The 15865-nt window shown below is 40.5% G+C and overlaps 1 protein-coding gene across 6 annotated transcripts in view; it reads right to left on the reverse strand.

Moving 5' to 3' along the window:
- The window catches only part of LOC137632901 (putative divalent cation/proton antiporter TMEM165), a 142138-nt gene that overhangs the window by 45796 nt on the left and 80477 nt on the right, over positions 1 to 15865 (reverse strand). For 4 of the 6 annotated variants that reach the window (XM_068364998.1, XM_068364995.1, XM_068364999.1 and 1 more), the window contains 2 exons: positions 3179 to 3223; positions 2785 to 2829 (listed from right to left, as the gene is read on the reverse strand). The exons of the other annotated variants lie outside the window; for them this stretch is intronic. In XM_068364998.1, coding sequence (XP_068221099.1) covers positions 2785 to 2829; positions 3179 to 3223 — 90 coding nt within the window. The remainder of the gene's footprint in view (positions 1 to 2784; positions 2830 to 3178; positions 3224 to 15865) is intronic. 6 annotated transcript variants of the gene reach the window in all.

Raw genomic sequence — 15865 nt, forward strand, 5'->3', positions numbered from 1 at the left:
CGGATATGATAAAATGGTTGAGGAATTTTTTACGTTGACGGATATGATAAAATGGTTGAGGAACTTTTTACGTTGACGGATGAAATACTGTACTGCATTTCCCCCAATAATACAAAAAGACTTAAAAACTAAGGACTTTTAACAGTCAGAAGGCAACATTTTATATAACAGCTTTTTCAAAGATGTAAGAGAAAATCTACGGCTATTTTAAGAGTTACTCATCTGGAATGGGTTACATAAACGACAAAGGACACCCTTTCAAAAATGTATTACATCAATTACTATGACTATGGGACTCCCCATGATAAGCACTTTACCTAATACTATGTAGGTTATCTGGATCAACTAAATGTATTCCGACATTAATTCTAAAAATAGACTCTGATTAAGGACCTGTAAACCAGAATCTCCAAATAAATTGTACTACCTCAAGGACGTCACAGCTTAATTTAGTGGATATCAATCTCCCAGTTAAAATTAGAGCAAGAAATACATTACTTTATCAATTGTTAATTTAACCCAGCCTCATTAAGACACGGTACTGACAGATTATTCCTAATAGAACACCAACATCGATTCCAAAATTTTCAGTGTCAAACTGCTAATTTTGTTAATTTTTGCACAACCACTTTGCCAATTGCTGAAATGAATAAAAACTATAATTATCACTACAATTTCTTTTGTGCTTATAGCATAGAAGAAAATACTGTTAAAAACTCAATTCTGCTCTTCATATGCAAAATAGTAGATACACTACTATGAACTCCACAAAAAATACTATTAAAAGAATTGTATCTTTTGTACTCAAATCTTTTTAAATTTTTCATTGATCAATTAAAAAAAAGATGATAGGTACGTACTTATAAACTTATTATAGATATAATAGAAGTATAGGCTTTAACTTAGATGGCTAGACAATTTGTCATGTAATTAACTTTTTGTTGTCCTGTAATTACTGAACTTAAGACTACGTGGATCCCGGAATGACATCAGTCGACATTTTACTAGATCACACATTACCCAAAAATGATCAAATCCATTAAACTGAGCTGGAAAAACAAACTTTTTAAAATAATTAGTATTTCTCATAGCCATACAAACCAGAGTCCTTTCATTAAGGACTTTGATTCAGGGCGAGCTGGAGTCAGTTACTGAAGTTGGTTAACAAGTGGTTATCTAGCTGGTGAGGGTGTAGAACGAGTAGCCTCGCCCCCTTTTTCAGGCGGAGAGAGTTCACTTTTGAACTTTTGGCCCAGGAATAAGCGGGATGGTTGAGGAGGGAAGTTGGCTTATAGAACTCAGGTTTGTGTAAATACAAATTACTTTAAAAAGTTTCTGATTTGTTCTTATGTATTAAAAACCCTCATTCTTTAATTACGGAGAGTCACCGCTCGGTGAGTCGGAAGTCCCCTTGGAACCAAAGCTGAAATGTTAATTTTCTTCCCTGGAAGTGATCACTGCTTGATCAGTGAATAAGTAAAGCGTTATTTCCAGCAGCCTCCTACTTGACTTTTAAAGGGCTGTACATGCGAGCACATGCCCAATCAAATTTGTGATCCCCTTCCCCCGAAGGGAATGTCAATTGGAAACATATACCTTTTATGATGATTAGAGGGTTGGTATTAGACAGAAAAGTTTTGAAAGGAGCTGACTGTACCTTTGTGTGCATCATTGGACAAATCAAAAGTAAAGGCTCTCCTGCTAGATAACTGCTTGTGCTCCAACTTCAACAACCAGCTTCAGCTCTCACTGAAACGATCTCCCTAATTACAAGGCAAAGGTTTGCATGCTGTGAGGAACAACTTTAGTATTGAAGGTACTGTATATAATTGAATCCTCGAGTTGTAAGTTGTTACATGAAAAGATACTATTAACATCTCAATAATTTTCAGTTAATTATCCTGAGGTACAGCATTCATACCCATTGTCAAAATGTAAAAATTAACCATCTATATAAAGTACAGGATAATTCCTTTCAAATTAACATTTCAGTACTAATTACTTTTGATTTCAAGGCCACTATAAGAGTTAGTGTTACATTAGCTATGATTATGATGCAAACATTAGTTGGTCATATATTTTCTGATAGCAATACCAACACAATTCATCCTTTGGGTTAGTTTCATACATTTAGAATATTCCTCAAAGCCATTCTCACTAAACATTTTCCTGAAGCTATCTTCAGAGTTGATATCTTCAAGAAATTAAAACATCGCTTTGATCAATACAACTCGAACAGCAATAAGTTTCTACTTAAAATAAAGCAACTGTCTTGAATCTCACTTATATCAATAAGAACTAAAACCAAATTCTCATCATAAAAACAAAAAACTGTGTTTGACGTAGATTATTTTCCATGTCATAGCTGCTTCCCTGAACATTATTTCCAGCCAATGTTTCTGTAGCACACCAACTACATATGCAAGAACAGCTTTAGATTACATTGTCAATAATGGTAAATTTGCAATATATAGCCTCCTCTATAAATATTGCATATAAACATTGTCACAGCATATATGTACAAGGCTGTTTAATAATGTAAGTATGTGAGTGTTTAGGAGTTTTAAAGACGACAACTTTGTGTTTATGAGCAAGCATGCACTTGATGTAAAATGCCAGAGTACATTAGTTTGTTACAGCTGTTCCCATATCTATAACAAGAGGTGAGTATATCACATGGTTATGTAAGTGATTATAGTGTAGGAAAGCATAACTGAACTAATATTAGTTGGGACACTACACAATACAGCGTATGTATAAAGGAAGGACTTGTAAGCAACTCACCGTCACCTCGCCATCTCCCTCTACTGTCATCTGAACACTAACACTCTATAGGAGTGGTAAGAAATGTGGAATCACATTATCATCTAGGATTGAAAGTCTAAAGGGCACCAGCACACGGGTCACTTTTCAGTTCACAGCGTCCCGCTCAACTTTTTCGGGGCACCACGAAACAGTGGTAGCCACCATCCACTGAAAAGTGTCCCATGTACGGGCAGCCTAAAGCATCTTATCATGATATAAATATTATAGTTTTCCATCTTACCAATGAATATAGCAACTGAAATGTTACAGGTTTCTGTCGATCTAATGAATATAAGCAATTTATTAACATAAACTAATTTCTAATAAAAATTTATATTTCAGTTATTACAATGATTCCATCAGAGTAACTCACCCCTGGCTCATTTTCTGTGGTTTCATTCCGACTTTCATTCCGTGCCTATTGGAAGTGAGAAGGGCAGTGATTTAAGGTCTTCTGACATGAAATGAGAACTGCCTAGTTAATCGTAAGAATGAGACATGCCACCATTAGGTTACCCAAAACGTGAAGTCTATACTATCACTAGGAACAGAAAAGGTTACCAACACCATTCAGAGATATGAAAAGGGCAAGTGCACTTTGGTAAATGTTTGATACAGTAACAGGAATATAAAAAGGAAAGAGGGCGAGTGGACTGTAGTAAATGTTTGATACAACAACAGGAATAATGAGAGGGAAATATGTGAGGGCTTGAGTTTAATTCATGGCTAGTGTGACCTGTGATATAATTTGGAAATTAAAATCAACAAGAAAAGACAGTCACCTTTGATTAAAATAATGATAAAAATCAAGAATGGCATGTTTTGTAGAAGCAATATACTGTATATAGGCCTAATAAAAAAGCAAGCCATATATCTAATGTACCTGTACTCCAACGATTTTACTTAATGGATAAGCGAGACTAGCAAAAACACCAAAAATAATGTTTATAAAAGCCAGATAACATATCAAAATCTGGCTTCACAAAAAAATATTAATACATTGAAATTTTCTTTTAAATCTTCAAATGTCATGGATAACCTAAAGCCATTACTATGCATAGCCAAAAAGTGACAAAAACAATAAGTAAAAATTAATTTTCTGGTGGATCCAGAAGTTATCAAATTCTTAACTTTTAATATTCCTACTTAAGAATGACACCATGTGGAATAATTCTACTATCACAGCTGCTTCAAATAGACAACTCCTAAACATTATGGCTGACCTTTTTTCCTGTACTTCTCTTCGATCTAGATTGCGGGCACTCTTGGAACACCTAGAGACCGATTTCCTTTCCTTCCAATACCTCTTAACTGCAATTACTACCTCACTTTTTTTTTAATCTCCCTATCCTCCTTCCATCAAAATATTCCAAATTCCAGTCAGACCTTACCATTCCCGAGAAGACCTGGAATTACTTGGAGTACAGAAGGCCCTCAACTTACAAAATTAACTGGTTCCATGAAGCTGTTTCTTAGTCAAATTGTTTATAAGTTGAATTCTGTAAATTTGGCCTAGGGTAGGCCTAACCTGAATCCCAAGCCTATGAATTCTAACTACAAAAGTCAACAAATACTATATTGTTTTATTACATTATTTCTTTATCTTATCTTTGTTATTTTCAGTTGGATTTGTGCTCGTATCTCTTGAATGTTTGTAAGTTAAGGGTCTCCTGTAATGTTTTTTTGGGGTATATGTTCACAATTATATAAACTCAAACTCAAAACAAGCCATGATAAAAAAAGACAAAGTCATTATAGTATCACACAAGAGCTTTAAAACTAACACAAATAACAGTATCAAGTCTCAACATACTCTCCCCTTTTACATAAAGGATTCAGGGTTGTATTTAATCTTATAATTATACTTTTACGTCTTTTCAGTTAATGTGGATTCACATATATATTTCTGCAAGCACCTTAATTGAAAATACTAAAAATGTCTTGAATCATATGAGATAAAGTACAGCACAGCATACTTAATTATACTGTATAAGGAAATAATAATAATACATACATACATACATACATATACCATGGCACTCCCTCCAATTTTGGGGGGTAGCCGACATCAACAAAGAAACAAAAACAAAAAAGGGGACCTCTACTCTCTACGTTCCTCCCAGCCTAACAAGGGACTCAACCGAGTTCAGCTGGTACTGCTAGGGTGGCACAGCCCACCCTCCCACATTATCCACCACAGATGAAGCTTCATAATGCTGAATCCCCTACTGCTGCTACCTCCGCGGTCATCTAAGGCATCGGAAGCAGCAGCAGGGCCTACCGGAACTGCGTCACAATCGCTCGCCATTCATTCCTATTTCTAGCACGCTCTCTTGCCTTGCTCACATCTATCCTCCTATCACCCAGAGCTTCCTTCACTCCATTCATCCACCCAAACCTTGGCCTTCCTCTTGTACTTCTCCCATCATCTCTTGCATTCATCACCTTCTTTAGCACACATCCATTTTCCATTCTCTCAACATGGCCAAACCACCTCAACACATTCATATCCACTCTAGCTGCTAACTCATTTCTTACACCCGTTCTCACTCTCACGACTTCGTTCCTAACCCTATCTATTCGAGATACACCAGCCATACTCCTTAGACACTTCATCTCAAACACATTCAATTTCTGTCTCTCCATCACTTTCATTTCCCACAACTCCGATCCATACATCACAGTTGGTACAATCACTTTCTCATATAGAACTCTCTTTACATTCATGCCCAACCCTCTATTTTATACTACTCCCTTAACTGCCCCCAACACTTTGCAACCTTCATTTACTCTCTGACGTACATCTGCTTCCACTCCACCATTTGCTGCAACAACAGACACCAAGTACTTAAACTGATCCACTTCCTCAAGTAACTCTCCATTCAACATGACATTCAACCTTGCACCACCTTCCCTTCTCGTACATCTCATAACCTTACTCTTACCCACATTAACTCTCAACTTCCTTCTCTCACACACTCTTCCAAATTCTGTCACTAATCGGCCAAGCTTCTCTTCTGTGTCTGCAACCAGTACAGTATCATCCGCAAAAAAATTAATAATAATAATAATAATAATAATGATAATGATAATGATAATAATAATAACAGGGGGAGTTAGTTGAGACTAATAAGTTTTGTAATTGAATTTTCAAGCCCTTGTTTAATAAAGACTTTTACTTTCTATACGATATTATGTAAATGTATATGCTTTCTTGTACTTGGTATTAAATAACTATAAATACTTCTTCTTTAGTCATGTTCTCTACGGGGTGAAATAGCAAGGTCTGACTGTAAGCACAGTTCACAGAAGACTTGAAGAACATTTCTCAAAAGACTATACTATATGCACATTACCTCCTCCAAACAACCTATCGGCACATTTCTCAACATAATATATGCAAATATTCCAAAAGATTCTTTGCACATTTCTCAACAGATTGTATGCACATTTCTTATTGGACGATATGCACATTTCCAAACAACCTATCGGCACATTTCTCAACATACTGTCCACAAATTCCTCAACAGATTTTAAGCACATTTCTCATTGGACAATATGCACACTTCCAAACAGACTATCAGAACATTTCTTGACAGATTATATGCCCATTTCTCGACTAATTATAAGCACATATCTCATCAGAATATATGCACATTTTTCACCATACTATATGCACATTTATCATTGGACTATATGCATATTTCTCAGAGGACTATATGCATTTCCAAACAGACTATCAGAAAATTTCTCAACAAACTATATGCACATTTCTCAATTATTTATACACACATTTCTCAACAGACGATATGCACATTTCTCAATTGTTTATACACACATTTCTCAACAGACGATATGCACATTTCTCAACAGACGATATGCACATTTCTCATCAGACAATAACCTCATTTCTTAACAGACCACTTTTCTCTATTCTTTCCCACTGACTAAACAAACCCAAATTATCCTTTTCCATCTCTTTACCATGTTAACATTTAGTCTAATTTTATGAAGAAAAAGAAAATTCTTACCCACTAAATCCTTCTTACCCTATGCCCAAATAAGTTCACTTTCTGCACTGAATCTCAAAATAATACTTTATCAACCTACAAAAAATAAGTATATTAGAAATCATATATTCTTCATAATTCTCAGAAACAGTTTTTACTTATTTCACTTCCTTTACTGTTTACCTAAATTTCTTCTTTCTGTTTAGTATAAACGAAACTTGACTTGCTACGTCCATCAGCCCTTTTGGAGATTTACATTTCAAATTTTGAAGATATTGAATACTGTATTTCAAAATAGCTAACCCTTTTTGAAAACAAAGTTCTGCTTCAGTGTCTACAATTCCTTCTATCATAGAAGTTACAATAAGTCCCACTCTGCATTCCAATCTTTATCACTGCAAATCCAGAATGCTTCGATCCCACTGGGTCCTACACTTCCCTTGGTAACTAAAGTTTATAGTTATAGCTTAAATTAATCTTTGTTTGGGATGCTTTGATGCAAGCAAATTCTTTACTTAAAATGATATATTCATAATAAAATAAATTTTTGAACATACTTACCCGCTGGTTATATAAGAATGGCTAAAGTCCCTGACGCTCCGGCAGAACTATTCAAAACTCGCGGCTAACGCAGATATGTCAGGTGTACACTAGCGCCCTGGTAGACTACAGGTAGAACTACTCCAACTTAATCAGATTTTCCTTGCCCCTTGGTCTCTAGAGGGGAGGAGGGTGGGATTATAACTTATATAAATAACCAGGAGGTAAGTACAGTGAACCCTCGTTTATCGCGGTAGATAGGTTCCAGACGCGGCCGCGATAGGTGAAAATCCGCGAAGTAGTGACACCATATTTACCTATTTATTCAACATGTATATTCAGACTTTTAAAACCTTCCCTTGTACGTAGTACTGTTAACAAACTACCCTTTAATGTACAGAACACTTAATGCATGTACTACAGTACCCTAAACTAAAACAGGCACAAATATTAAAGGCAATTTTATATCATGCATTTCCTAAACAAGCTAAAAAGCATGTTAAAAAATGGCAACCAATGTTTTGTTTACATTTATCTCTGATCATAATGAAGAAACAAACTGGAGGTAGAGCTTTGCTTATTACCCAGACATATTACCCATACTATTCCCTTAGAACTACATCAAATCTTCCTACTTTAGATATATATATATATATATATATATATATATATATATATATATATATATATATATATATATATATATATATATATATATATATATATATATTATATATATATATATATATATATATATATATATATATATATATATATGTGTGTGTGTGTGTGTTTGTGTGTGTGTGTGTGTGTGTGTGTGTATATATATATATATATATATATATATATATATATATATATATATATATATATATATATATATATATATATATATATATATATATATATATATATATATATACCTACATATATACATACATACATATATACATAAATACATGCATACATATATATGTATATATGTTACTGTATATATATGGGTTATGGAAAAAAATCCGCGAAGTGGTGAATCCGCGATGGTCGAACCGCGAAGTAGCGAGGGTTCACTGTATGTTCAAAAATTTATTTTATTATGAAAATATCATTTTTAAACATAAAACTTACCCGCTGGTTATATAAGAATGGCTGATTGACACGCTTGGTGGCGGGTCAGAGACAGCAATTTGATTGGAAATTCACTTAATAGTTACACAACTAATATAAGAGGTTCGTACCTGATAAGGAAGCAGACTGCAATGGTTCTCTGCCTCATTCTGTCTGCTATCCTTAGAAGATCCAGCGGTCCACCCAGGGGGGCTGAAGATCTCTAGGAGCTGTCAAACGGTGCCATAACCTATAACATGACAGGACCTCAACTAATACCCTTGTTCCGGGAACTCTCAAGGAACAACATGACCACCTGATAAATCAATAGATTGCGGAAGACTGTCGACCAATCTCCGCATACAACCATAAAACAACAAAGTTCCAAGAGAAAGAAAAGGATACTAGGAATTAGGGGATTGTAGTGGTAGATCCTTCACCTACTACTGCATTCGCAGCAACGAATGGACCCAAAGGGATGCAAATACAGACTTGCTTCTCCAAAAAATCGCATCCATTATGCTTTGCAGAGAACAATTTTGTTTAAAAGCTACTGAAGTAGCCACTGCTCTTACTTCATGTGCCTTCACATTGAGCAGTCTAAGATCTGCCTCATCACACTGTGAATGAGCTTCTCTAATTAAAAGCCTTATAAAAAAGGATAGAGCATTCTTCGACATAGGCTGCGAGGGCTTCTTGACTGCACACCAGAGCGCCTCTGAGCTGCCTCACAAGCTCTTTGTTCTGTCCAAATATATCCTTAAAGCTCTAACAGGACAGAGTACTTTTCCAATCTCATCGCCTACTATGTCATAGAGATTAGTAATTTCAAAAGACTTGGGCCATGGACGAGAAGGGAGTTCATTCTTGGCCAGAAAACCCTGCTGCAAGGAACATATCGCTCTTCCGTTTCTGAATCCAATGTTCTTGCTGAAAGCATGGAGCTCACTGACTCTTTTAGCCGTTGCCAAGCTCACTAAGAAAAGGGCCTTCAAAGTCATATCTTTATGAGTGGCCGAGTGTAGAGGTTCGAACCTGTCACTCATAAGGAATCTAAGTACTACATCCAAATTCCAGGCAAGTGATACCTGATGACATCTCTTAGATGTTTCAAAAGTGTAAATCTTTATTGTTGGAGAGATCCAGATTCCTATGTCTGTAAACAGTTGCCAGCATACTTCTGTATCCTTTAATCGTCGGGACAGAGAAGTTACGCTTATTCCTCAGATCTTAAAAAAAAGTCAGCAATCTGTGTTATAGAGGTATTGGACGAAGAAACCGAGTTAGCCCTACACCATTCTCTGAATACCTCCCATTTGGACTGATACACCCTAATGGTAGAGGTTCTCCTTGCTCTTGCAATAGCCTTGGCTGCCTCCTTCGAAAAACCTCTAGATCTTGCGAGTTTTTCGATAGTCTGAAGGCAGTCAGACGTAGAGCTTGGAGGTTTTGGTGATTTCTTGCCAAATGGGGCTGTCTGAGAAGATCTGCTCTTAACGGAAGGCTTCTCGGCACGTCCACTATCCACTCCAATACCTCCGTGAACCAGACCCTCGACGGCCAAAAAGGAACAATTAGGATCATCCTGGTCCCTTTGTGAGATACAAACTTTTACATCACTTTGTACAGGATCTTGAAGGGTGGAAACGCATAAACATCCGTGTGTGTCCAATCTAACAGGAACGCGTCTATGTGGAGCTGCCTCGAGATCCGGAACTGGAGAGCAATACGTTCCCAGTCACTTTGTTTTGGAGGTTACAAAGAGATCTATGAGAGGACGACCCCATAATCGCCACAGCCTCTTGCAAACATCCAGATGCAGCTTCCACTCTGTAGACAGAACTTGATCCCTCCTGCTGAGCCTGTCCGCACTCACGTTCTTGGCTCCTTGAATGAATCGAGTCAATAAAAGAATCTTCCCTTCCTTTGCCCAAAGGAGTAGAGATCTCGCTAACTAGGGCCGTGGTGCTGTCCGCATTGACCTGAACCATCTTGTCTAGGACCAGATCCTCAAATCCTTTGAGGGCTAAGTGCACCGCTAAGAGCTTCTTCTGATTGATATGAAGAGCCCTCTGTTCCTTTGTCCAAAGCCCTGAGATCTCTCTTTTTCCCTATGTTGCTCCCCACCCCGAATTTGAGGCGTCTGAAAACAACACGAGGTCTGGGTTCCTCTGCTCCAACGAGAGGCCCTCGCCGAGTTTGTGAGCATTGTTCCACCATCGAAGATGTGCTCTGATCGTACTTGTAACGGGAATACTCTCCTTGTCGAGACTGTCTCCCCTCTTCCAATGAGCATTGAGGTGAAATTGAAAGGGGCGTAGGTGCAGTCTCCCCAGACATACAAACTTTTCTAGAGACGAGAGGGTTCCCAGAAGACTCATCCATTCTCTTACTGAAGTGACTTTCTTCTCCATAAAGGCCTCCAGCCTTAGAAGTGCTGACTGAACTCTTGCAGGTGACGGAAAAGCCTGAAAATCCTGACTCCGAATTTCCATCCCCAAATAAAGGATCTTCTGGGATGGAGTCAGCTGTGACTTCTTTGAACTCACTACGAGTCCCAATTTTTGACAAATCCAGAGTCAACTGAAGGTCCTTCAAACAGCGATCGACCGAAAGAGCTCTTATCAACCAATCGTCCAAGCACAGGGAGGCTCTGATGCCTCTCGAGTGCAGCATGCTCGCCACATTCATCATTAGTTTTGTGAAAATCAGAGGAGCTGTGCAGAGGCCGAAACATAGGGCTCGAAATGGAAGACGTCCTTCCTGTATACGAACCTCAGATAATGTCTGCAGCTTGGATGTATCGGAACATGGAAATAAGCGTCCTGGAGGTACAATGTTACCATCCAGTCGCCTTTCCTCACTGCTGCCAGCACAGTCTTCTGAGTCTCCATGGTGAATTTCGAGTTCAGGACGTAACGGTTGAGGGTGCTCACATCCAGAACCAGTCTCCATTCCCCTGAACTCTTGGGGACTAGGAAAAAGCGGTTGTAAAACCCTGGAGACTCCAAGTTCCGCAGCCTTTCTATCGCTCTCTTTTCGAGCAGAAGCGACACCTGAAGGTGCATGGCCTGCCTCTTCGGTTCTCTCTTGTAAGTGGGCGAAAGATCCACAGGATCTGCGGCTAAAGGAGGTTTTGATACGAACGGAATCTTGTATCCTTCCTTTAGAAGACTTATGGACCAAGGGTCCGCTCCCTTCTTCTGCCAGGCCTACCAGAAGTTGTTTAGCCTGGCTCCCACTGCTGCTTGAAGGGGAGAGCAGTCAGACCCTGCCTCGACTGGGCTTGGCTCTTCTTTTCTTTGACTTCCTTGCCTCCGGTTTGAAATTACTTCTCCCTGCAGGTTTGCCTCGAAAGGGCTGAGCAGAATGAGAATATGATGTCCCCTTCTTAGTTCTACAAGAAGAGAAGGACGTAGGCAAAACCTTACTGGGTGTTTTAGTAACCAAATCCTGAGTAGCCTTCTGAGTCAAATTTGCAGCCACTTCCTTAACTAAGTCCTGCGGAAAAAGAGCCGAAGACATGGGCGCAAAAAGCAACTCCGATCTCTGACATGGAGTGACCCCCGCAGAGAGGAAGGAACACAAGCTCTCTTCTATATAACACCTGCAGTAAACAAAGCAGCCAGCTCGTTAGAACCATCCCTAACTGCCCTGTCCAACCAAGGCATAAGTTGGATAAGATTACTTGTGTTCGTGTCCTTCATTTCGGTTACTTTTCTGCTTAAGGCTCCCAGTGACCAGTCAAGCAAATTAAATACCTCAAAAACCCTGAACAATCCTTTCAAGAGATGGTCAAATTCCGACATTGACCACCACACTTTAGTCTTCCTCATGACCAGGTGACGGGAAGAGTCCACCAGTTTTGAGAAGTCTCCTTGCGCAGACGCCGGAACTCCCAAACCCAAGACCTCCCCCGTCTCATACCAAACGTTCGACTTAGAAGCTAACTTGGCTGGTGGAAAAGCAAAGCATGCCTTGCCCAGAGCTTTTCTTGAATCCATCCATGCTCCCATTAATTTCAATGCTCTCTTAGAAGAGCGGGAAAGCACCATTTTTGTATAAAAGGATGTCTTTGCTGCTTTGCCTAAGGTAAACTCAGAAGGGGGATATCGCGGAGCAACTGGTGTAAAATTGTCTGGAAATAATTCCGAGAAGACTAGCGATAGCTTTTTGAAGTCAACCGAATGTTGAGGTGGTCTCTCTTCTTCTCCCTCCGAGATATCCTCCAATTATTCCTCGTGAGAGAGAACCTCATCCGGATCTTCTTCCAACAAATCAGAGAATGGGGCTGTGCTTTGATCCAAACGTTGAACTTCCTGTGCAGGCGCATCAGTGGCAACATGGGCGCGCTTGCGTTGTTCCATAACCGCATCTAATTGACAGCCATTCGCATTGCGTTTGCTGTCACGATTGATTTTACAATAGGAAAAATCTAGCTGGCGCTGCCACTCCGCAGCGTCCTGGCGCGCCACGCTCACGCGATGCTCGCGCTGATGCTCGCGCTGATGCTCCGCGGCGTCCTGGCACGCCACGCTGACCCGATACTTGCGCTGACGCTCCGCGGCGTCCTGGCGCGCCGCACTCACGCGATGCTCGCGCTCGCGCTCCGCGGTGTCCTGACGCGCCGCGCTCACGCGATACTCGCGCTGGCGCTTTGCCCATTCATGACTCGACTGGCGTGGGTCGTCAGACTGACGCTTGGCGCCTGCCTGGTGCTGCCGCTGACACTCCGCGCCTTCATCAATTAACTTCCGAACTTCGTCACGCTGCCGCTCAGGCTCCGCTTGCTGCTGCCGCTGACGCTCCGCCTCGCGCCTGCTCCCATCCTGCCGCTTCGTGCTTCATTCCGCCATTTAGCGAACGTCATCACGCTTGGACTGACAATCGGCTGTATGCTCTTTTAATAGCTGTTGTGAAATAGAGCTTTGCCGAGACAAATCTACCTCAACCTGCTGCTGAGCAGTGAAGCTGAGAGACCGCCTGTGTGATATCATGTCAGTCCCAGAGACAACAGGCCGCCTGTGCGACAACGGGTCTACCACCGAAGACTGACGCCCAGCCGCACTGCCAACAGCCGGTCGATAAGACTGCATCATCGACGAGAGCTGCTGTTTCATGTCCAACAACATAGACCACTTTGGATCACCTTGAGGAGATAATTGTGCAGCCTTTTCTATAGCGAATTCGCCCTCTTCATCGCTCTCCAATCGTTCACCCCTATCGGGAGAAGATTACCGGTCCGAAGGGAGAGGCGGAGCATGAACCGTCACACCCGAACCAGATATTAACTCCGCATCTGAATCAATTACTCTATCACCATCGGAACCCACATTCGAGCGCTTCACAGGCGAACACTCGTCAAGTGACCGAAAACGTTCAGGTGTCTCCCAATGACTACAGCCTGGCTGTTGCGGGGAGGAAACGTGCCGCTGTTCAACTGACTAAACTTTCCTCTTAATCGGTCTAGAGGCTTTACGGCACTTATCGTCACGTGACCCTTCATCTGAAGATGGGGGCAAAGCACTAACCTCACTTTTTCTATGGTGAGGGTGAGCGACCTGAGCTATGTTAGCAGGGTCACTCGAGGGAACGTCTATGCGATTGATGAAGCCTCTCGTTCCCTTTTGCCCTTAGACATAACTTCTCCCCTTCCGGGAGCTTGACAGAGGTCTTAGGCCAGGTGAAAGACAGGATCGCGCAGGCGCGCCCTCCACAACACTTAACACATTCGTCGAACTTTCAATACTTGATTGATTACTAGTACGACCACCTTTAAGTAAATTAATTTCTGACAATTTGTTTTTTGTCCGCCGCTAAAGATTCAACCCTCACACCAAGAGCTTGAAATGTGGACAACATCTCCCTCATCGTGGGTTCTTTAGGCTCTTGATCTACCACTACGGGGGAAGAAATAGGATTAATGACATCAGACCCAGATAAATCCACAGAACGGGAAGAACTACGTCTAATCCTATCTCTCTCTAATTTCTGAGTATAACGCTCATAAGCTACCCACTGATTTTCCGTTAACGAAGAACATTCTTCACACCGATCCCCATAAGCACACGATTTTCCCCTACATTTAACACAAATTCTGTGCGGATCAACAGAACCTTCAGGAAGGCTAGTCTGACAACCCTTACTACACTTCCTATATACAGGGGAGGGGTCGGCCATATTGAAAAGTGACGAGAGAAAATTAATCAGTAACAAAGGTCAAAATAACCCCAAAATGATAAAAATTTCAAGAAAATTTGAAAAAGAAATCACTAAAGCGAAAGCCATAAACAATAAGACAGAGTACATCACCAAATAAACCATCCAATTGAATGTAAATAGTGAGTGAATTCTCAAAGTTTTGGGCAGTATGGCCGGAAGAAAATCTGATTAAGTTGGAGTAGTTCTACCTGTAGTCCACCAGGGAGCTAGTGTACACCTGGCATATCTGCGTTAGCCGCGAGTTTTGAATAGTTCTGCCGGAGCGTCAGGGACTTTAGCCATTCCTATATAACCAGTGGGTAAGTTTTTTATTTTTATATGCGGGGGCATATAAAAATTAGAATGGCGCCAACGTTATCCCTGCGTGTCGTAAGAGGCGACTAAAAGGGACGGGACGAGGGGGCTGGGAACCCCCTCTCCTGTATCTACATCCTGTGAGACATTAACAAGGAGATGGAGCTGGGGGGAGAGTGACTGCTCCCCGCACTCTAGTTTTGGGATGTTTGAACGTGCGTGGATCTAGTACGATAGAGAGTAAAAGATGTGAAATTGGAAGTATGTTTAGGAATAGAAGGATGGATGTATTGGCCTTGTGTGAGATGAAGATAAAAGGAAAGGGTGAAGTGATGTTTGGTGAAATGTCTGGTAGTGTGTCTGGAATTGAAGGGGGAAGAGCGAGAGGGGATGTGGCTTTGTTGCTGAGTGAATGGATGACAGGTAAAGTAGTGGAATGGAAGGAGATATCATCTAGGTTAATGTGGGTAAGGGTTAGGTTGGCAAGGGAATGTTGGGCGTTTGTCAGTGCATATGGGCCAGGTAGTGAGAAAAGTGAAGAAGAGCGGAATGAGTTCTGGAATGAATTAACTAGGTGTGTAGAAGGACTGGGTAGAAGGAATTATGGAGTTGTCATGGATGATTTAAATGTTAGAGTGGGCGCTGGAGAGGTAGAAGGTGTCATTGGGAAGTATGGCGTACCAGGTGAAAATGAGAGAGGTGAGAGACTGGTGGATATGTGTGTTGAGCAAGAGATGGTGATAAGTAATAGCTTTTTCAAAAAGAAAGATAAAAATAAGTATACATGGGTAAGAGTGGCAAATGGAAGAGTAGTAGAAAGGGCATTAATGGATTGTGTTGATAACTAAAAGAATGTTTAGAAGATTGAAAGACGTGCACGTGTTTAGGGG

Source organism: Palaemon carinicauda, chromosome 42 (genome assembly GCF_036898095.1).
Source record: "Palaemon carinicauda isolate YSFRI2023 chromosome 42, ASM3689809v2, whole genome shotgun sequence".
NCBI classification, from domain to species: domain Eukaryota; kingdom Metazoa; phylum Arthropoda; class Malacostraca; order Decapoda; family Palaemonidae; genus Palaemon; species Palaemon carinicauda.